Source organism: Verticillium nonalfalfae (genome assembly GCF_003724135.2).
Source record: "Verticillium nonalfalfae strain VnAa140/NRRL 66861 chromosome Unknown scaffold_8, whole genome shotgun sequence".
In the NCBI taxonomy this organism is placed as follows: domain Eukaryota; kingdom Fungi; phylum Ascomycota; class Sordariomycetes; order Glomerellales; family Plectosphaerellaceae; genus Verticillium; species Verticillium nonalfalfae.
In genome coordinates, this window is record NW_021167233.1 from 52,180 (window position 1) to 74,521 (window position 22,342).

The 22,342-nt window shown below is 54.7% G+C and overlaps 5 protein-coding genes across 5 annotated transcripts; 2 read left to right on the plus strand and 3 right to left on the minus strand.

The window, feature by feature from the left end:
• Window positions 1-75: 75 nt before the first annotated feature.
• On the minus strand, window positions 76-949 carry D7B24_008629 (uncharacterized protein; the record flags this gene model as incomplete). Its single annotated transcript, XM_028642715.1, has 2 exons — window positions 76-368; window positions 451-949. The coding sequence occupies 2 exons, from the start codon at window positions 947-949 to the stop codon at window positions 76-78; spliced, it is 792 nt and encodes a 263-aa protein (XP_028498406.1).
• Window positions 950-2,525: 1,576 nt separating this feature from the next.
• On the minus strand, window positions 2,526-4,208 carry D7B24_008630 (uncharacterized protein; the record flags this gene model as incomplete). Its single annotated transcript, XM_028642716.1, has 6 exons — window positions 2,526-2,659; window positions 2,719-3,227; window positions 3,278-3,458; window positions 3,518-3,837; window positions 3,889-3,987; window positions 4,060-4,208. The coding sequence occupies 6 exons, from the start codon at window positions 4,206-4,208 to the stop codon at window positions 2,526-2,528; spliced, it is 1,392 nt and encodes a 463-aa protein (XP_028498407.1).
• A 900-nt stretch (window positions 4,209-5,108) lies between these two features.
• D7B24_008631 (putative NRPS-like protein biosynthetic cluster) lies at window positions 5,109-9,098 on the plus strand (the record flags this gene model as incomplete). Its single annotated transcript, XM_028642717.1, has 3 exons — window positions 5,109-5,591; window positions 5,653-8,854; window positions 9,058-9,098. 3 exons carry the CDS (start codon window positions 5,109-5,111, stop codon window positions 9,096-9,098), a joined length of 3,726 nt encoding a protein of 1,241 aa, XP_028498408.1.
• Window positions 9,099-12,840: 3,742 nt separating this feature from the next.
• On the plus strand, window positions 12,841-14,623 carry HXT1_2 (hexose transporter hxt1; the record flags this gene model as incomplete). Its single annotated transcript, XM_028642718.1, has 3 exons — window positions 12,841-12,854; window positions 12,915-14,093; window positions 14,146-14,623. The coding sequence occupies 3 exons, from the start codon at window positions 12,841-12,843 to the stop codon at window positions 14,621-14,623; spliced, it is 1,671 nt and encodes a 556-aa protein (XP_028498409.1).
• A 2,301-nt stretch (window positions 14,624-16,924) lies between these two features.
• D7B24_008633 (uncharacterized protein) lies at window positions 16,925-18,476 on the minus strand (the record flags this gene model as incomplete). Its single annotated transcript, XM_028642719.1, has 3 exons — window positions 16,925-17,514; window positions 17,723-17,910; window positions 18,157-18,476. 3 exons carry the CDS (start codon window positions 18,474-18,476, stop codon window positions 16,925-16,927), a joined length of 1,098 nt encoding a protein of 365 aa, XP_028498410.1.
• Between the last annotated feature and the right edge of the window lie 3,866 nt (window positions 18,477-22,342).

Below are 22,342 nucleotides of genomic sequence, written 5' to 3' on the forward strand. Positions count from 1 at the left end.
CGCCCCATGTGATGTATGCGTTGAAATAACTAGTGTACACGTGATGATAGTCACAGCCCGTGGCAGGCCTCGCCCTCAGTGGCAGGCCTTGCCGTACTTGCGCAGGCGCAGGTAGTTGTAGGGCAGCGGCGCGAGGAAGCCGGCGCCCATGGCGACGACGGCGGCAACCCAAAAGGCAGGGTCATCAAAGCGGACCTGGCCGCCCGTCAGGTGGAAGTCGACGGCGTTGGAGGCCGCCTCCATGGTCAGCATGGAGAGGAGACTCATGCCGGCGGCGGTCCGGGCGGCGACGCCCCAGGAGAGCCTGTCGCGGCCGAGGCGCAGGAGGACAGTCTCAAGGGTCATGGACGAGGCGAGGCCGCTGGCCACTGGGGAACGAGGGGGGGGGTCAGTCAGCAGTTGTTTCGTCACTTCTGAGGGGGCCGCAGAGAGCGGATGTCAAGGGCATACTCGCAATGGCCATGATGGCGCCGGTGCCGAGCTCGGGGTGGAAGGACTGGAGGAACCACATGGCGGAGAAGTCGCCAAAGGTGCAGCCGACGAGACAGCGCGTCGTGTTGAGGCCCGCCCTGCGCCATGTCGAAGGGGACGACCAGAATTCCAGTGACGTCGGCGATGGTGTTGCCTTGGAACATGGTTTGGGGGGGCATGTTGACGGTGATGGTGGTGACGCAGGCGACGACGCATGCGAAGACGATTTGGTGGAGGCTGCTCTGTGACGTGATGCCATCGGTAGGACGACACTGCCGATGCGGTTCGTCCCAAGCCTAGACCAGCAATGTGACGACATTGTGCTAGTTCTCGGGAAGGCCATGGCTGGCGTCTCCTCAATGTTGATTCTACCCGCGTCGAGACGTGCTGAGGCGTGTGGCGGTATGCGGCAGATGGTTGCTCTCTGATCTGGAACAACGAGATGAAGTCGTGAGATGCGTAAGTTTCGCTGCTTCATGTCGTTGTGATTGGTTGTAATAATACCGCCCATGATTGGTTGAAAAGGCGTCTTGATCAACCAATAGAACTATTTACAAAAGTTTGTTCACAATGTAGACACGCCTCAGCACCTGGATGACCACTGTTCATTGTATAGATCTTCGAACTTGGCTCGACAATTGTTTCACTCGCAAAACCTATCGGCCTTGGGACCATGTAGACACACCTCAATTGAAGTTGCATAGAGCAGCTGTCTCGAGTCAAGGCACCACCTAATTGTACTGCGCCACAGCTTTTGCCGCAAGTCACTTTTTGCTGAGATGGGGCTTTCTTTTGCCGCACTGAAACATCTGGAAGGCAGAATCCTCACAGTGTTCGACTGGTCAGACATGCGGAAAGCTTCATGTCCGGCTTGGGCGCGTTTCATGTCCAAGAAAAACGTCTCAGTGCCCCGAATTCCGATTCCAAGGTGGTGGAGCGGGAGCAAACATGCTGTTGCCTATTGTGCCTGTAGGGGTCACAACCCCCCTGTTTTCGCGTTACACATGAGCTTGCAAGCCGTATGGAAGCCTCCTAGGGAAGAGTCGTGTTTTAGCTCAAGCCCGGCTTGTGTAACGCAACAACGGCCTCGCTTGTGTAACGCGATTTGACAAGAGCAGGCCTCCTTGCCGGAACACTCCTGGAAGCATCAAGTATGGACGAATGGTGTTATGCTCCTTGCCACAGCAGAGATTTACTGGAAAGCTATTCGATCCCACCGTCCACCCCTCCCCAGAGCGCTACAGGTCGTCACTCAAGATGTCACCAAGACGCGCCGATCCGAGAAGGGCCGAGCCGCAGATGGCGTGTGACTAGGCCCAAATTCAGACTCTGAAGAAACGCTTGACGGGGAGCCTGCCGGGAGCGCTCAATATTGTTCCAATCTCTCGATCCCATGCAGACGCGAAGGAACGCACGCGCTAGACAAGATCCGCCTCACACATTCAGTGTCTTGACATCTCGATTCCCGTTGTTCAGGCGACAATGACAGAGCGGCTTGTCCCACTGGTTCCTTTTCCATGCTGCAGGCTCGGCCTGTGTCCGGTCGACGCGGGCGTGCATCGTGATTCGACCAGAGTTTTGCACAAGGTCTTTCCATTTCGACTGTCTGGCCATGTATCCCCATCCGGAGGTTCTCCAAGTACGGCACTCCATATTGGCTTGTGCCGATACTGGGGGTTGTCCTGCTGCTGCGGCCGAGACAGTGACTCAACGCCTCAACCAAAGATCGACGCAAGTCTTGGAACACATGACTACTGCTCAAACACGTGCGGGTTAGTACCCGGACCGAGGCGTCCCTGGTGTCTCTCCCAAACCTTTTTAATGTTCGAATAGATATTCAGGGTATCGCAGTTAGGTGCCAAGTGCTATGACATGCGGCACTGGAGTTGTGGGGTGAAGCGAAAGTAACTTGCCATATGACGAGACACGAGCGACAAATGACTGAGAAGTTCATCCTGCTCCAATACATTGTGTTTTGTCACTCAAATGAGTGGCGTCATCTAATCTACGTGGCCTGGCATGCGTGTATCTCGCCAGCCCTGGCATTTCACCACCTAACGACCTTCTGCTACAGCCAGGAGGCTCTTCAAAGCGGCCACAAAACGCTGGCAGACCTCATCTGAGACTCCAGCCCGCAACACTATCCGCAGAACCGAGACCTCCATGCCTCCGATAGGTAGCTTGCAGCCTTGAATTTGAATGTTCATTAGTCTGCACATCGTTCGCGGCTGGACACTACAAACTTACAAGGAACACTGAAACCCCGCTGCATCAAGCCATGGCTTATCCATTGCTCGTCGAGTCCCGAAAATTGACGTTGAACGCCTGGTCGAAGTCGGAAAACTACCAGGGGCAGACCGCTGCTGCGGCTTGCCGCTGTTGCTCCTTGCTGACTCTTGTTGGCCACCGATTCTAGAGGGCCCCGGTACACGCCGTCGACGCATTCGAATAACCCCGTTTTCTCGAGGAGACGACCCAGGTCGACAGCGCGCTGGAAAGCTTCCTCCATGATCCTCTCGTAGCCGAGGCGACCCAGCCGGGCCAAATGATAATACTGCAGCACCACGCCGTGGGCTGGCTGGGAGTAACTCAACGTGACCGATTCGTTTTGCCCCATCAGGTAGTCAGAGCTGTGTACCATGCTGTCAGGGAGACACGCCCGGTCACGCCACAGGACCCAGCCAACGGACGCTGTAGCCAGCCCGAACTTGTGTCCGGAAGCGTTGATCGAGGCAACACGCGAATTGGAAAAGTCCCTGCACCGAAATCAACCTCAGTCTTTCAGGGCACAGCGCTGTTGTCTTACCATTGTGTGCAGCTCCCGTTCTTTCCGAGAAACGGTGCCACAAAGCCCCCGCTAGCTGCGTCGACGTGGATCATGATGTTGCGGCCCGTCGAGGCCTCGTGCTTGTCGAGCATGACGCCAACATCCTTGACGGGATCGAAATGACCGGTGTATGTGCTCCCCATGATGAGCACAATACCGACTGGATCACGTCAGCCTATGACGAGTTGATCAAGGGCCACTAGGGCCACTCAGACTCACTTGTGCCGTCATCGATCAGCGCCTCCAGCTGGAAGGGATCTACCACAAAGTTGCTCGATGCGCTTACCTGAAGCGATCTGACTTGAACGTCGCAGGCGGAAGCGCCGTTGGGGACGGCCACGTGTGCGTGGCTCCCAACGATGATGTTGGGCTCGCGCGGGGTGTCTCGATCTGTACGACCGGCCATCCACCTCTTCTTCATGGCAAGGATGCCGAGAAAGATGGCTTCTGAACTGCCGGACACTGCAGATCCCACGGGAGCGCCCGCGGCTGAGACGCCCCATAAGTCGCCCAGAATGGAGACGCACCGGGAATGCAATCTTGGCGTCAGGTCAGCCATGCCAAGGGGAGTGCCAGCGTGCAATGCCTACTCGTCGATGCCAGGGTACTCGTGACGACAAGCCAGGTTCTTGGCGTAGTTTTCCAGCAGCAACTGTTCGCCGTGGATATCGAGCGCAGTCGTGACAAAACTAAACGGATAAGTAAAGATAACATAAACTAGACATGGCGGGTTTGTCATGCGCCCAAAGGGCGGCACTTACCTTCCAAGGTTATGATGAGGCTTCGTATCGGGCTTCAGTAATCGTCTGATGTTGGAGGCAGCAGTATCTGGTGCAATCTCGTGCCCCAATCTTCCGTATGGAAGCACGTCAAGCGATGCTGAAGGACGAATATCGGCGAGAGACCCCATGATCAAATCTTGAGAAACGAAACGGTATTGAGACCACAATGGATCGGGAACCTAAGCCACGACATGATCACTGCTGACGCTCGGGCATTTATCAGTTTCTTGCTCTCGTGCAGGGTTGCCATAATCCTCAACAATGAAGACGCTGTTGTAGTCAACCTTCGACGCCACCATACGGCGTGATGAGGAACAGGAAAGAGTGATCGACAATATGATTCTCTTTCGATAGATTCCCGGACGACACGTAATCCAGCTAGGCATGTGTCTTTCCTGCGAGGAAGATTTCACTGGCTAGAGCATGTATCGAGCCACACCTGCCAATACCGACATAATGTTGAGGGTGGCAAGTTCATGTCTCATGTGTGAGTAGATTCATGCTCGCCTTGAGTGAACTCGGTGATCAATGTCATCCAATACCAATGAACACTGGCGGGGTAGACGCTTCTGACCATATGGACTTACGGGCTTCTGTTATTCTGAATCATTATGATCCACCGACGTTCCTTTGATCTAAATGCCGATATCCTGCCGGATGCAAAAGTTCCGAATGGACCCATGATTCCGGTGTTCGAGGTCTCCAGGGCAAAGAACGCCAGGGTGCCGAGGGCAACCCTCGTTCCATAGGCGGTGAGTCTGTCTCGAACCCTGATCTCACTCAGCATGAACCAATGAGAATGTCCTTGGATGGAAAGCCGATTATGAGGATAAAAGTTGATGTACAGAATGTCTTTCGTGGCAAGATCGTGTATCAGCCAAGGCCAATGATCGAGGCGGCGTCTATAAAATCCCTACACCTTTCCCTGCCAACTTCCATCATCTGCTGAATGCTTCCATGATTACCTTCCCAACCACCAGATACACACTTCTTACCACCGAGTTCATCATTGCATCAATATTATCAACATGGTCAGACGTCTTATCAACAGCGGTGACACCGTGGTTCTTCATCCTGGCGCCAAGCCACATGTAGCATCGCCAACCTCAGAGGGTTGCAATGCTCGGCAGGCGGCTGGTGGCCGAAACTCTCAATTTTTTGATATTGAGCTCAAGTTCGAGCCTCACGATTCCAGCGACACAGACACCAAAGGAATTGTGATATGGATACTGTCACTTTACCACATGACGGGGAAGAGCGAGGTCGCTCTTGAACTTGAACTATGCAACAACATCACATCAGATCTTATCTCTGTAGGCTCGCGTCGGAATATTAGGATGACACTTGAGCCATGTGCCACCCCAAAAGATATCAGCCAGGCGCTCCGGCCCAGCGCTGGCCAAGGGGACAACTGTCTCACAAACGAATGCCAGTCAAACTCTGAGGATGGTGTACACACATTTGTCTTTACAAACAACTTCGCGGAAATAAGTTCATATGAGCTGCAACAGGTCAGTAAAGCCCCCAGTCAGGTTGTTCTCTGTGTAATTTGCTGACATTATCACTTTTCAGAACCAGCAGTCTTGCGTGCACCTCTGCCGTGACAAAAGCCTCATGACACTGCGCGTACAATGGGCAGATGGCTTGCAAGACCGAGACGAAATCGTTTCGATAATTGAACGAGTAGCATCTCATGTTTCCTCCCACTACGACGCTCCGATTAGTTCGATGCAAAGTCCTGCGTCTGGTCAGTTACGGCTCGCCAGTCTTAACCCTCCACCTCCTGTTTGCACGGAACAAACCATCAACGAGCTTTTCCATGCGGCTTGCGTTCAATGGCCTTCAAAGCTCGCTGTTGATGCATGGGATGGCTCTCTCACATATCATGAGCTGGATGTCGTCTCCTCGCGATGGGCTAGCACGCTCGCCTCTGAGGCCTCTTTCAGCGAGCAGAGGGTCCTTCATGTTTTCGACCACTCGCGCTGGGCCATTGTCGCCTGGTTGGCGCTCCTTAAGGCTGGTTGCGCCTGCGTTCCCATCGATACATCTGCCCCTGAGGAGCGTATCAAATCCATCGTTCGAAACACAGGATGTACCGGCGCGATCTGCGGTGCCGCTCAAGCAAAGTCACTAGCCGGTCTGGTTCGTCACGTCATGACGCCTGATGAGATCAACAACAAAAAAGTCTCGTCAGATACCTATTACGGAGCCTGGCAAGATAGCTCCCCTGGTACCCGCGCCTCCATGATCATGCATACGTCCGGATCGACTGGCGAGCCCAAGGGTGCCCTCCAGTCTCATGTGGCTGTTACCACCAGCCTTGTTCGTGTGGCCGAGGCACTTCATCTGGATGAGACGTCAAGGTTTCTTCAATTCGCATCACACTCCTTCGACGTCAGCATAAGTGAAATTTTCACGCCGCTTTGCGTGGGAGGGTGCATCGTCATCCCCAACCCTGAAGACAAAGTCGCGAGCGTCGCAAAGAACATTCGTTCAATGCGAGCAACCCATGTTATCATGACGCCAACAGTTGTGAGAACGTTTACGCCGAAAGAGGTACCAAGCTTGCGAAATCTTTCCCTCGGTGGCGAGCGGGCTTCGTCGGAGCTTCGTAAACTGTGGTCATCCCAGCTCGAGCTCAACATCCTGTACGGCACTACGGAGACTGCTGTCTGGGACACGATCGCTCGAGTCACGGCTCAAAATTGCGACAATTCTCGCCTCATCGGCAAGTCCATTGGCAGCCGGGCCTGGGTCGTCCATCCCAACGACTGGACCATGTTGTCGCCTCTCGGTGTTGCTGGCGAGATTTGCATCCAAGGCCCGGAGATTGGGGACTATTACGTCGGCCGACCCGAGCAGACAGCTCGCGTCTTCAAGTCCGCCCCGAGCTGGCTACCGAAAGGAGATATGGATGACGCCAGTCACCGTATCTATCGAACAGGAGATCTCGGCAGAGTCCTCAAGGATGGAAACCTCGAGATCTGGGGCCGCATCGATCGTCAAATCAAGCTGAACGGACAACGGATGGAGCCTGCGGAGATCGAAGAAAGCCTGATGCGTTTCCTGCCAGGCAATTTACGTGTGTATGTTGAATTGCTCCAGCCGGGAAACGGAAAGGCAAAGCTGGCAGCCTTTGTCTCCTACGAAGAAGATGCCGACCCCGCCCTCAGCACACTGACGACGCATCAAGCCGGGATCCGCAAGGCCTATGACGAGGTGCGGGCTGTGCTACCCAGGAGCATGATACCCACCGTCACTGTGCCCTTGACAAAGTTTCCTCTGACTGTTTCCAAGAAGATCAACAGGCTGGAACTCCAGAAGCTGGGACTTGCGTTTTTGGACTCCAAGAAACAAGCCGACGCACCCAAGCTGCAAAACGGCCGTGCGAGCTCAAATGCCAACGTCTCCGATGCTCAGGCCATGGTGCAGAGAATCGTAGACTTCATCAAGTCCAAAACTGAAGGTTCCGTAGGCCAAGACATGACGCTGAACGAATCGGGCCTCGACTCTCTCGACGCCGTCGAGGTATCGTCCGGCCTCAGAAGAGTCGCGCAGCTCCATGTGCCAGCGTCCATGTTGCTGAGACCAGGCATCAAAATCAGCGACATCGCAGCTCTTTCCAGTGCCCCTGAGAAAGATGTAGATCCAAAGGCAAGTCTCCAGGAGGAACTCGTCAAGTGGACGATCAAGCTCGACGAGGCGAGCAACACCGCCGGTCGGGCCGTCCTCCTCACAGGCGCGAGCGGCTTCCTCGGCCGTGAAATTCTCCGCCAGCTCCTATCCCATCCCGAGCAGTGGAACGTCGTCTGCGTCGTGCGCGGCGACTCCCCCGAGCATGCCCGACAGCGTCTGCTGTCGGTGGTGCGCAAGGAGAAGTGGTGGACTGCCGATTTCGAGCCGCGCATTGAGGTCTGGCCCGGCGACCTTTCGCTGCCGAAGCTCGGCCTCCGGCAAGCCGAGTGGCGCGAGGTTTTCGGCCTCCACGGCAGCACGCGCAGGGTGCACACCATTATCCACAACGGCGCCGTCGTCAACTGGCTCGCCTCCTACGAGGCGCTGACGGACCCCAACGTCGGGAGCACCTACGAGCTGCTCAGGGGTCAGCTGCAGTCGCACGACGCGCCGGGTCTCGTGTTCGTGTCTGGCGGGTACATTTCCGGACAGGAGGAGACGGTCGACGAGCTGGCGTCCAAGATTTACCAGATGCCGGGCTACGACCAGACGAAGTTCGTGTCGGAGACGATGGTGGAACATTTCAACGCGTCACTGGCACGAGACAGCGGTGGGCAAGCCTGGGTCTTCAAGCCGGGATTCATCATCGGGTCGTCCACCGATGGGGAGACGCAGACACGCGACGCGTTGTGGCGCTTCGTCAAGGCGTGCGCCCAGATTGGGACGTACAGTGAGGAGGATGCCCGTAAGTGGATTCCCGTTGCCGGCGTGGACGCGATTGCGTCGAACCTGGTGGCCGAGCTGCCTGTCAGGCACGGCGACAAGACGAAGGAAGTGTGTCACAAGGTGCTGGCTGGCTGCTATCTCCAGGATATCTGGGAGATGCTGAAGGAGTTTGGCCCCGAGCTCAACCCCACAGCACACGGCGATTGGCTGGCGGCGATGAACACGAGAATGGAGGCAGACGGCAGAGAACATCCCCTCTTTCCTCTGAAGGATTGGATGGTCACATCTGAGGGATTCATGGGTACTGAGCCACCGAAGGATGGTCGTGTAACGGATGACGATAACGCGGATGCGAGGTTGGCCGTTCAGAGAAGTATGGAGCATCTGATGGAGTGTGGGTTTTTGACTAGGTCATGAGTTCTTAGTGGTTTCCGCGCAATAGTCTGAAATTGTGTTGTTAGTTATGCATGTTGTGCGATGAATACGCTCCTTTTATTTCAACCATATCAGGTGCAATGGGGCCACGTCAACAAGTGCATGCATGTTCGACGCATACGCCTTCGGGTTCTTCCCAAGTCCGCGACGTCCGCTTGAACAGTCGTGTTGACTGGGGATGAATGAAAGAAAGCATTCCTGAGCTAGAAGAGCAGATCCACATATGAGCTCTCTTTCGACTATCTGCTTTGCAAACTTCACTGCGAGAAGTGCTATGCTTGATGGCATAGCTTTGATATTTCTGTCCGACAGAAAGCTCCGTCCCTGACATATGGGAATGTAGTCCCAGACCCAGGACCCTTGAGGACTGCGTTCCAGAAGGAATGAGTGGAATAGATCTGTCGATCCAGCTGCATGAACAATATCGGAGACGGAGACAGCGACGCATGCACGTCGTCTCGATCTCCGACGTGGCGTCTCCAAAATTCCACGGAGATGAGAATCAGGGGCCGAACGGTTGACAGACTCTCACCGTATCGCATCGCCTCTGCCAGGAACATCCAAGACTCCTCGACCCAGGTGACAGTGAAGAATTTGCTGTTCGACAGGGTGGGGGTGGTCGACAGCGAGCCCCCCACGCCCATGCGTCCCGTCCACCATCCGCCTCACGGAAGGAGTGCGGGAACATGGACGGGATTGGCGGTATTTGGCGCTCGCTCGACTGGGATGTCCCTGGGCCTGGGCCCGCTGGAAGCATGGGCGACTGGGCTCGTTTCGGCGCGCGGTCGTCGCCCAGACTGGACGATACGGGATGAGGCTCAAGTGAAGGGGAGGCAGGCCAAGGGGCCAAGGCGATGTCGTGGCGCGGCCGGAGGATTATTCGGCGGATCCGCAGGCGCGTTGTGGGTTTCGGGAGACCTGGATGTGGGCGCGCGGAGCCCTCGGCCGGGTGGTGCGGCGGGCGTTGGGGGGTGCTTGGTCGGGCCGATGAGCGCTGTCCATGGATGGGCGAGTCAAGCGGGTTTCAGCGCGGGCACTTCTGCTTGTCGTGCTACGTTGCGACACGCGGGCAACGGGCGACGGTGGTGGTGGTGGTGAGGATGTCCGTCTGGCTTGGACAAAACGCCGATGTGCGAGACTGCATGGGATTTCAGGCAAGTGCGCAAGGAAGTAGCACGACTTGAAGCTGGTGGATGTCCAACTGCCGAGGAGGGCAGGCTAGAGGTAGCAGATACATGGATGGAAAATAGCCAAGCTCATGGACATGTGGGTATCAATGTCTGGGCAAGGCATCAGGTTCACAAGCGAAGGATCGTGTGGAATACGCGGCCTCCGAGCCACTGCATTGGGAACAGACTTGTGTGAAGAGGACCCCGTCGCCACGCGAGCATTCAGCAGACGGATTCCCCAAGTCAGCAGGTGATGATTCGGCCAAGACTTTATACCACGCCCCACTTGCGAGGCAGTTGTCGAGTTGTCGTCGTCTGTTTGACTGCCAGTACCAACTGAGCCCAAATCATTAAGCCGGCTAGGTTCGTATGGCAAGCCGGCCAGCCACGATGACAAGCGAATGAAGGGGAGGAGAGAGTCCGCGTCAAATAACGTTCAGACGGTCTATGACGATGATTTGGCCATGCGCAGTCAAAGGCCAGAAGAGGGTGTGGTGGATGAGGTTCTTGTGTTTAAGAAACTGAGTGGCTTGGCGTTAGGGACGGCTCCCCCGCACGCTAGCAGATGCTGCCGCGTTCGACGTTGTCGATTGGACGATTCGAGCACATTGGCGACTGTGGTGACAGGCCAGGAATCGGCGTCGCTTGGAACACACAGATGCGTCAGTCGTCGATGACTTGGTGAGTGCAGGTCGCCAGAGGTCGCCAGAAGGTCGCCAGAAGGTCGCCAGAAAGGGATGACGCAGATGCACGCGAGGGTGGTGAGACACACGAATCGCTTAATTATTCGGGATCGGGAGACAATAAAGAGAACGGTGAAGGCAAGGTGAGACGCGGAGACAGACCAGGTGGTGGGATTGGCGTGGTGTTGTGGTGGGTGAAAGGAGGAAACGAGAAGGATCCACCTATCGAGATGTGCCCAAGGCTACAGCGCACGAATCATGACACGGCATAAACAGGGACAGACAGAGTGATTGGATGACGTGCGGACCCCGCCTGGATCCGCTCGCGCCAAGATCGGCTGCCGCTGCCGGCGTCAAGAAGGGAAACGTCAAGAAGGGAAGCGCCACGGAGGTGTGCATGACATCATGGCTGCTTTTGGCGGGAAGCCACCCTCACGTCGGTACCGCCTTCCGATGCGTGCGTGGATGGGGTTGCCGTCGCTTGCGTCGAGAGTTCTCTGTGAGGCATCCATCCGTGATGGTCCATCTACGCATCTAACGTCTACGCATCTACGCATCTACGATGGCAGCCGGGAGAGACTCTCGCCAGCGTGCACACACGTGCACAACCCCTCTCAAACTTCGCCGTCAAACATGGATGGACTGGAGATCATCGCCGACACGCACAACAAGCATTGTCGCAGATAATTAAGACACGAGGATCCACTGAACCACGCCTCCTCTTCGGTCTCACTTCGCTGGCTCCATCCACCGAATACCGCCCATTGACTCCATCACGCTTGGTCGTTCGGTGTCTCCAGCCATTCATCGACAAGTCATGTGCTCGATCAAGCTCTTGTCTGACTTTGGACGGGCCTGCCTTGGCCCTGCCGATGCGATGGGACCAGTGCCGCCCCTGGTTCGCCATGTTTTCCTTTCTTCCCTGCTGACTCCCCTCTCCACAACACGGCCGAGTCTGGTCGACCGTTTCTCCATGCCGACTAGGGAAAAAAAAAAAAAGAAAAAAGGGTTGCTCCATTCGATATTGACGATCGTGAACCTCGGAACGTTGCCCGCTTCTATCGGTAGGCGCACTCGTGCCGTGGCCATCGCAATTGACAAGGGGCGGAAAGTGAGCGTCGCCTCGCCCATCTACCACGGCATCGCACCCCCGGCACCGATCGAAACCGGCCGGCAGCAAACAACAGTACTCACTTGGCCAGGGTCGGGTCAGGACGGTGGAGACGACGACAGGGGCCAAGCAAACGGCCAGCCTTGGGACAACGTCATGCTTGCACACACACACACACACACACACACACACACACTTTCGTTCGTTGACCCAAGGTACCTCCCCAAGCTCCCCTACTCTTCGTGGTCGCTGGGAAATGATTAGAGTGGTTGGCAAAGCCCAGCGAGACCGGCGCGAGGGGATAACGAACAGACAGACACCATAACCTCAACGGCCACCGGGCGCCACGCTACGCCCCATCGAACCATGATAGATGCAGCCGCCCACCCCTGAGTTTGTGTGCCCACGGCTTCCCCGTGATCGTCCCCGCCCTGCCTCTCGACGACCTGACGCGACTCGTCTCAATCCCTAAGCCGCGACCCGGACGCCGTCAATGGCAGCCCACCGCCCGGGGTACGTCATGGGCTTCCCTAGGCCACTCCGCCGCCGTGAGATCTCGTCACGTTGAGCAGGGCCAAGGTCCGTCTCCCAGCTTCGACGCCAAAGCCTCGTCAGGCGCATCTGCCCCGGACGCCATCCACCTCAGCCAAGCTCCAGGTCCGGGCCCCCAAACCATCCCGTCTTGTGCCCCAGTTGGTCCCCCCCGCCCTCCAAACCCAGAACCCCATCTTTTCCACGCCACGAGGTTGTGTCTCAATAAGTACTTGACCTTCTGCCCCGTCCACACATGGAGTACCGCTCTTGCTCACCTCGACAAAGTTCCTTTCCGACTCCGAAAGACGTGGAGCCGTCTACATCTGCTCGAGTCTTCCCTCTCACCTACCCAGCTCGCAACATCCACGCAGCCAACACACACAATTATACTCGACCATTACACTCACAACACAACTAACCACCCACCATGCTGGGCACAAAGTACGCGGCCATCTCCTCTCCCCGTACAGCTCTACGCGATCATCTTTGCTGACAAGCCAGATCCATCAAGGTCAATGGCGCCGAGGTGGGCATCGAGTCGATCATGCTCGGTGTCATCACCAGCATCGGCGGCTTCCTCTTCGGATATGACACGGGCCAGATCTCCTCCATGCTTCTCTTCACCGACTTCCGCAACCGCTTCGCCACTGGCCCTCGTGACGAGGACGGCATCAAGACCTGGGTCTCCATCATTCAGTCCCTCATGGTCTCTCTGATGAGCATCGGAACCCTCATTGGTGCTCTCTCCGGCGCCTACACGGCTGACTGGTGGGGCCGTCGCAAGTCTCTCACCTTTGGCGTCTGCATCTTCATCATTGGCAACATCATCCAAATCACCGCCATGGATACCTGGGTTCACATGATGATGGGACGTTTCGTCGCCGGTCTCGGTGTGGGTAACCTGTCTGTCGGCGTGCCCATGTACCAGTCCGAGTGCTCCCCGCGCCAGATCCGCGGTGCTGTTGTCGCCTCATACCAGCTCCTCATCACCATTGGTATCCTCATCTCCAACATTATCAACTATGGCGTTCGCAACATTCAGACCTCAGATGCCTCGTGGCGCATCGTCATCGGCCTCGGTATCGTGTTCTCTCTGCCCCTCGGCATTGGTATCCTCATGGTTCCCGAGTCGCCCCGCTGGCTCGCCGCCCGTCATGACTGGGAGGGTGCTCGCATGTCCCTGGCCCGCCTTCGCGGCATGAAGGATGACCCTCACAACACTCTTGTTGAGGATGACATCAACGAGATGTACAAGGTTCTCGAGGAGGAATCGCGCGTCGGCGTCGGTTCATGGATGGAGTGCTTCACTGGCCGTCCCGCACGCCTGCCCAAGCTCGTCTACCGTACCTTCCTCGGCATGACCCTCCACTTCCTGCAGCAGTGGACCGGTGTCAATTACTTCTTCTACTACGGCGCCACCATCTTCGAGTCGGCTGGTGTCGATGACCCTATTCTCGTTCAGCTCATCCTTGGTGCCGTCAACGTTGTCACCACCTTCTACGGCCTCTACGTGGTCGAGAAGTACGGCCGTCGCTGGCCGCTCTTCATCGGTGGTCTGTGGCAGGCTGCGTGGCTCTGCGTCTTTGCCTCGATCGGTGTCGCCCAGCCTCCCGACAACAACTCCACGACTGGCATTGTCATGATTGTTTCGGCCTGCATGTTCATTGCCTCTTTCGCCGGGTACGTCCACTTGTGCCACCAACGTCAGTCTACATGTGCTAACCAATTGCAGTACTTGGGGTCCCATCTGCTGGGTCGTCATTGGCGAGACCTTCCCCGTCCGCACACGCGCCAAGCAGGCCTCGCTCGCCACCGCTGGCAACTGGCTCGGCAACTTTATGATTGCGTTCCTGTCTCCTCTTGCCGACGCCGGTATCGGCTATGCCTTTGGCTACGTCTTCGTTGCCTGCAACCTGGCAGGTGCGCTCGTCGTCTGGTTCTTCCTTTACGAGTCCCGCGGTCTTTCGCTGGAGAACGTCGACCGTATGTACGGCCAGAAGGATGTGAAGCCCTGGAACTCCAACAAGTGGGTGCCTCCCGGATACCTCACCCGTGAGACGCGCGACGAGGCCACCTTCCGTCGCGCCAGTGCGGCCCGTGGCAGCGTCGCCCACACGTCATCCGACGTGGAGAAGGAGAAGAGGCACGATGACAGCCCCAGCGAGAGCCATCACGAGGGCATGTTCAGTGGTCGCGACAACCAGGTTTAAGCGAGCGGTCTGGAGTCTTTTCCTGTTTGAATTTTCGACTGCTGTTGTCGCTGCATCTCGGACAACTAGCGCTGGCGTCGCGCTTGGGTTTCGATTCTTGTAATCATCCATTTAGCTGTGTATAAAATGATGACGTTCATGACCCTGCTACCACGTTGCTGGCCTGCGACCATGCCGATCCGTTCATTATGATCTGTGTACCTCCTTGCTTGTAAGGCCTCCACCCAATCTACTCCATGTACTGGATGTGGACCGGCCGGAACCGCCACAATGTCTACCTATTTCTGATCGAACAAACACAGACGTGATTTTCTTCTACATAGAAGGCCATGAAAATATCTAGGTAGTATTGAACATGGACATCTTGATTGGTTTTTAATGAATACAGTGATAAGGCGTGCAGCATGGAGCCATGTATGCAGGTGTGCAATAGTATGCTCTCGTCCCACTGACCATCTGCACCTGCCATGAGCTCTTCGTCACAGGCAGGTGTCATTGAGGTATACAGGTAGGAAGCACCTGGCAGATCTATGTCAGGAGCACCTACTTATTATCTACTAAACATAGATGCATTGTGCTTGCCTGTGCTGTGACTGTGGCAGTATTTTAGAAATCTGATGGAAGGATTTGAAGAGTTTGCTTGTAAACATCTTTACCATTCGACACCGCATGCCACGCCTGTACATCACCAGGTCCATCGTCACCTCTGAAGGTCCTGCAATGTACCATGGCCAGTGTTCACTGCTGTTTGCGACATGGCGGGCATCGTCATGTGTTTGTAAGTGAGGTCAATATCCCAAGCTGAGCTACTGGATGCGATCTGCTCGTCGATGCCCATTGTGTGCATCTTGACCAGATGCATTGGACACGAAAGCTAATATTGGCAGGTACTAGAAGTGTCTTGGACCGAACCCAGAACATACGAGGACCGCCGTCTCAACAACCCTCCGCCGTTCCGCGTATTAACCCAACTCAAGCTTACACCAACTCTCGATCGAGCCCCACCTCCCACAAGAAGATTTCTGCGAAAAGCAGAAGTGGATGAGGCATCTGACAACCAGGGCCTCGATGGCACGGACATGAACGCGCGTAGGCGTGCATCTCGGAAGCGTGTCAGGGCTTGGATCACGCCGACCGCTGGCGGGGGTTAGCTGCACTCGACGAGTACGCTTCCGACAAGGACCCTAATCCGGACCAACATGAAGATGACAACGACGACATGGAGGGCAGCTTGGACGTAGATGATGGCCTGACCTTGGATGAGACGGTCGAGATGCACCATCTTATCGATGCGATCGCTGGCGAAATAGATGAAGCTAAAGACGCCTTGGACGAGGTACTGGTTGAGCTGGCCAAAAAGCAGCCAATTGACGCCGAGGTTCTTGTCGGCGACTCGACAGCATTTGTCGACTTTCTTTCCACAGTCAACATCTCTCTGAGGTATTGTACCTCTCGCTCTACTTTTGACACCCTCCTGGCGCGAATGCCATCGGATGGCAGCCTCACACCTACGCCATGGGTTTTCGAATGTCCTCATGGATGCTTTCGCTGCCTTGGCTGAGGCTCATCTGTCCCAACACGGCGGTTCATGCAAGGTACGAAACGAAAGAATAGCCGATCGTCGACTCGAATGCATGCAATGCGATCAGAAGTTCGACACCAAACACAGTCTAGCCTGTTGTATAGGTCACATGCATAAATGGAGCAACAGTCGCTGCCCTCATGACGACTGTGGTGATGACGACACAGTGTATCAGTCGTATGGCGCCTCTATAGTCACCAGACAACGGCACACGACGACTCGTGGGAGACGACATGTCATGCTTCAGGCTGCAACCGCGGCAGCAAACCATTCACAACCCCGGGCAATCGGGGCGACCACATCAAATGCATGCATCCAAAGGTGGATTTGGATTCTGTGTCGCCTAACAAGGGAACAAACGATGAATAACGAGTGCCGGGAATTCTATCTAGGCATCGCGCTTTGGCCCCATACCAGGATGTCTCCGGACTGGAAGGTAATTGAGTCGTAAGTAGTATCTTAAGTGCTATTAGCCCTGCTTCGTGTCAATGTTGTATATAAATTACTAGATCACTCGAAGGAAGTCCTTGGAACGAGCATGGTCATTTCGATATTAGAGGAATTCCAGTCATCTTTCATCAAAGCATACTATGATATGACTCCGAAGTTCCAGACGGAAGTATGCTCATCGACTCATCATCTGAGCTGCTGGACAAAACATATCATGTTGTCTATAGATCAGTACTGAGCCCGTCATTCAATGTTTTAAGGAAAGTGCTTTAGCTCCTGAATACACTACTAAGCATAAGCCTTCCATGTCCTCTCTTCCGCTTTGCAGGCCCCTTGGTCGGCGTCTCATCCACATATACCTCCGTCGGATCCTCTGCTGTAGCGGGACCTTCCCTTTCAACAGTCTCCTCTTCCTCCCGTGGTCCCAGTTCCACAATACACAGGATGGTACTCCTCTTGCTCGGTGCTCGGGAACGGTCATCCCGCTCCTCCGGCTCGTGGACTTCTGGCAGAACCCCTGGCTCGCCGTCCAGCTCGATGTGGTCCTCGATCGGTACGATGGGCGCTTCTCCCGCTACCATCTCTCGAGAAATCTCCATGCCGGGCTTCGAACCCACAGCAAGCGCTCTACTCAACAGGGGCGTCATGTTGCAGAAGAGATCGGGATTTAGGATCATCGTCCGCGCAATGGCTAAATAAAACTCCCCGAGATCTATCATCTTCTGACTGTCGTCATCGTACCATTCGGCACCCTTGCGAGGATACCGATTGCAACAATGGCCCAGGTATGTGGCCATGATCTCGAAGGCGCAGATGGTCAGCTGTTCGCCCTCGATGCGCCGATCGATTGGCGCCTGCGCTGCGACGATGTCAGTGGCTTTTCTCATCTGTTCATACTCTATCCGCCTGTCGCAAAAGTCTTGCTGGTAGAGGAAAATGTTTTATGTAATCGGAAATAAATCGGACGATGAGCACTGGACTGTGGACTGGACAATGAGCAATAGACCGGACAAGGAGGAATGAACTGGACGAAAAGGAACGGGCCGGCCGGGCAATGAGCAACTGACCAATGCGCCACAGGCGGCCACCCATCTGGATTTCTGTTGCTGTGTTGTCCGGGGCCTTCAACAGGATGTCGTTGTGAAAAGTGCTGTGATCATTCGCACCAAAGGCGGACGGCCTGCTGCTGGTGATCAACACATCGGCCTTGGAGTCTGGATTGTTGATTTGATTGATGGCGCCCTCGCGCTCGAAGCTTTGTGGGAGCTCTCAATGCGCAATGTTTTGTCGAGATTGCGTTGATCGTTCTGCAGTGTGGTCAGCTCGCATGTTGATTGAGAGGGGTTGAAGCTTGTAGGCCAAGATGAAGGAACATCTGGAGGCACGTACTGCGGAGCCAGGGGTGTTATTCACAATGACCAACAGCCGTTCCTTCTTCTTCTGGCAACGTAGTGCCATGCCCAACGTGAATGCGTACTTAGGTGATTTGTTCACAACGTACCGCAGTATCTCCAATCGATCTGACGGGAAGGAAAACTCGTCGGTTGGGCGAGTATGGTAGAAGTACCAGTGGAGACCCCCCGTGTGGTCGTTCAGGGCCACGCGGTTCATCTCAGCGACACCGGCCGCTGTCCCTGGTCTCTGCTTTTCTGCCTCTACGGCCCTCTTCCGCACTTGCGAGCTTGTCAGAGGACCTTGAGACTCAATAGGTTTGCCCAATTCGGCATCGGCAGTCGTGACGGTGTTCTTGCCCTTATCAGCATGCATCCCATTAGGCTTCATGACATTATACATGGCCTCCATGTCCCCCAGAAGTTTCATGGATCGAACTGATGGATGCGTCATGATCTGATTCCGAACATCCGTGCCAATCAGCCTGGCACGTCTGTACATACCAGGGTATATCATCATCCCTAAAGACCCCGTGACCTATCCACGGCCAGTGTGCTGTGCCATCTTTGACATGGCGGGCGTCATCATGTTCTCATGTAACGAGCTCAAACGGCTCTCACAACAAGACTTCGGTCCGCGCGCATGCCCAGCTGCCCGCTGGCCGTGGGTCACATGATGGACATCTTGCAGATGCGCCGGGCAATGTTGAATCCGCTCACACTCCCGAATGGTCAAGTCTGTCAACCCTGGGGATGAAATTCCTCCTATCGAGGTATGCCGGGTTGAAATTCGACGCCACTTGACAACGTCACCAAAGGATGCCACGAGCGTTGGATTCAGCAAGAATAAGGGCATGTGCTTGTCCTTTAGGGCCTTGACATATTCATCAGGCCTTTGCCCAGCCCTCTGAGTCTTATTCTGGTTTTGCCATTTGGCGGAACCAAAACTCACCAGACGCGCAAGATCGATCTTTTCCCAGGTGTTACTGTCGCGTTCGGGATCAGTCAAAAGCTTGCTAACAACCTCGGAGGCAAAAAGCATCTGTGGCTGAATTTCTGTACCGGTCGGGTTGAAGCGGAATGGCCGAGACTGTTGCCAAATCATGTCTGCATAGCCAAGGAGGTCTCGAGTAGAATTCAGTAAAGGAGTGGCGGAGACGAAAAGTGTACCATCGTCACCGAGTTGAGTGGCCAGTTGGTGCCGCTTGGAAGAGACGTTCTTGACCTGATGGCACTCATCTGCCAACAGCCAAGAAACTGTCCGCCCTTGATGGCCAACTCGTATTGCTGGCCCTCGTAGCTCTTCGGCATGGAACACCGTGCTTTCTTTTCGCCAGCGACGGTATCTTCTTCCTCTTTAAGGGCCTCAGTCTCCTCGTCGATATTGACTGTAGTCAGCTCCGCTGGCTCATGTCTTCGTCAGTCTGCTCGGGGTTGTCAAAAGCCTCGGAGTTATCCGAGATGCCACCATTGACTTTGTGCTCCGATGAAACAGCTTGTTCAAAAAGGTGCTGGATTGATATTCGGATCAGAGGAGGGTTTTATAGTGTGAGAGGAAAGTCGACAGCGGCGACTTGGCTTCTGAAGCTTTTTGGGAAAAAGCTTTCTGCGCCATAAATTAAAGCCCTTTCCTGGGTGAAACAATAGTCTTTCAGGTTTCTAAATCACCTGATTTTGAGTCATTCCGTCAGACGGGGAAGAAGACACCACAGCCTGTAATGAAGGTGCCGCCTGACAAGTCTGTCCCGAAGGTAGTGCTGTCCAGGCAAGAGCGCTTCTCTGAATTCTTCGGTGTCTGAGTAAGAAATGTATGCAGTCAGAAGTTGATATAAGGTAGATAGCCAGATCAGCTTCGCAACGGCGAGTGGAATGATCTGTCTGTTTGTATGGAAATCTATACGCTTAAGTGGCCAGGACTGTGAGTGGGTTTATATTGTAGGCCTGTAATAGTCTCGGTGGAATCAGTGGCAATGGTGGAAAGTGCTGGGGTGAGGTGGTACAAGCCACGTATAATGTGTTCAACGTCGCAAAGGCCAGTTGTATCCTTGTTCGTCTGGAGACGGGAGGAATTCACGCAGAGGAACTGGATGATCGCCAGTCTGAAGATGAGCACCTAAACCAGGATACCAAATTGTTCCTGGAGTTGCTGATTTGATGAACAGCCTAGTTGACGATGGTATTTCTGGTGCAGCGAGGTGTCGCTCTGTATAGAAGGAGGAGGAGCGGGTCGGATGGTTTGTAGTGAAGCAAGTCTCAGTGGGAGCGTTCCGCCGAAAGCTGGCGACAAGCAAACTCCTCCATGTGAGTTTAGGCAACAGGGAAATGCGACAATTCTACATGTGGTATACGGATTCACTTCTCTTGCGCAACTAGCTAGGCAGCCTTTTGTCTGGCAAGTATCCACGTCTTCGCTCCAACCGCTCCAACACACGAGTCGGACGATCATGATTCAGCTGGAAGAAACCTACAAGGTAGCCTCTCGTGATACGATCACCAATTCTCCCGAGCACCAGCGGCATGATTCATAGAGGCCATATGACAATTTACAAACAAGTTTGACGAGCAAGCAATGTGTTTTCACGGCGCGGTTTGCCCGCTTCAGCATTATGAGCGAGCCGAGCATCTAGCGACCTAAATGGCAGAACCAATCCTGCACACAAAACGGGTGCTAATACATATGTTTAACCGTATTGGGCTCCTTAGTTCACTAACAGTGATTTCTCGTCATCCCAAAGGTTGTGGGGGGATATCAACTACATATACATGCCTTTCCATAAGATTCTGTTTTAACCAATCATCAGCCACGCGCCTCCAGTATATTGCCGTCGTCTGTGCGTTGTGATCAGACCCAATAGTCAGCTCAGGTTGGTGCCCAAGAGTCAGGTGAGCTATATCCTCCACACCCACCGAAAGTGTAAGCGGTCGTCCCTTTTCTTCATTCTTCTCCAGCCCAGTTTCGTCTGTTTCCAGATTCAGGCCGCGCCACAGCATGGGCACAGCATGGGCCAATCTATTTCCATTGGAGCCCTGCTCCCGCTGAGACTACGCCTCTGGCTCGGCAGTGTGCTCTTTCGCCCCCTCGGCCTAAAGACTGTCAGAGTAAGCTGGCGTCGCGTCATCAAGGGGCCATGCGACCCCCCTGAAATCGAGGCTATGCGGTACATCGCCTTGCACACAACAATCCCAGTCCCTCGAATCTACGCTATTCATACCAAGAACTGTTGTATCTATATTGAGATGGCGTATATCCAAGGCGATGCCTTAGATACCACCTGGGCTGATCTTTCGACGGACGAGAAGGATACCATCTTCGCAGACATCAAACAGTACGCGTCTTCTCTTCGGGAGCTTCAGCCCCCCTCGCAAGATATCGTCTGCTCGGCTTCTCGTAATCCCGCCTACGACTGCCGTATCGGATTTCAATTCTTTGGTCCCATGACCCATGACGAGTTTCATTCTTTGACGCGAAAGAATTTACTTATGGACGACGTCAAAGCCGGTGCTCTCGGCCGAGAAGTGGCCACAACGCATACGAGTCGCTACCGCACTTATTTTACGCATGCGGACCTAGCCCCAAGAAATATTATTGTGCGCCACGGGCGAGTTGCTGCTATCATCGACTGGGGATTTGCAGGATGGTATCCAGAATACTGGGAGTTTACGAAGGCGCACTACAACTTTTTCTCCGAAGACTGGGAGGAGTATCTGTCAATTGCTCTTCTCGCCTACAGTACGGAGCTCATAGCCGAACAGACGCTCTGGAGAATGCTGCCGGAACCGGGCGCGGCATCCACATCCTTTTTCCGCGATGGGACCAGCTTTTCGCACAAAGGCTCAGAGCCTTCAGAAGCCTGGCTGGCTGCTAGAAAAGGTCGTCAGCAGACAGACTTGTGGTCTTTGGCCCTAATACCAAGGAATTGACATGTAAATCTCTTCTCTCTACCAATCGCCCAACCCTTGTATGAACTTTAAACACATCCCCCACCCGCTTGTCTGACTGGCCTAATGGTGTGCGACAAACTTATTTTCGTACACGACATTCGAGCGTTCCGATTTGCAAACCCCTGCTATTGAGGGAGACAAAGTCCACATCCGTGTAGCATTTAGCAATACTGGGCCTCGAGATAGTGCGGCCGTTGTTCAAGAATATGACGGGTTTCCTTCAGCTGCGGCCATGGGCCTGAAATGGTCTGGACTAGTTCAAATATAAGAGAATATGAGACGAATCAGAACTTCCACTGAGGGCCGTGGCCGACCATTTCAGGATTGAAGTCGGCTCTGGACTGGAGACACTGG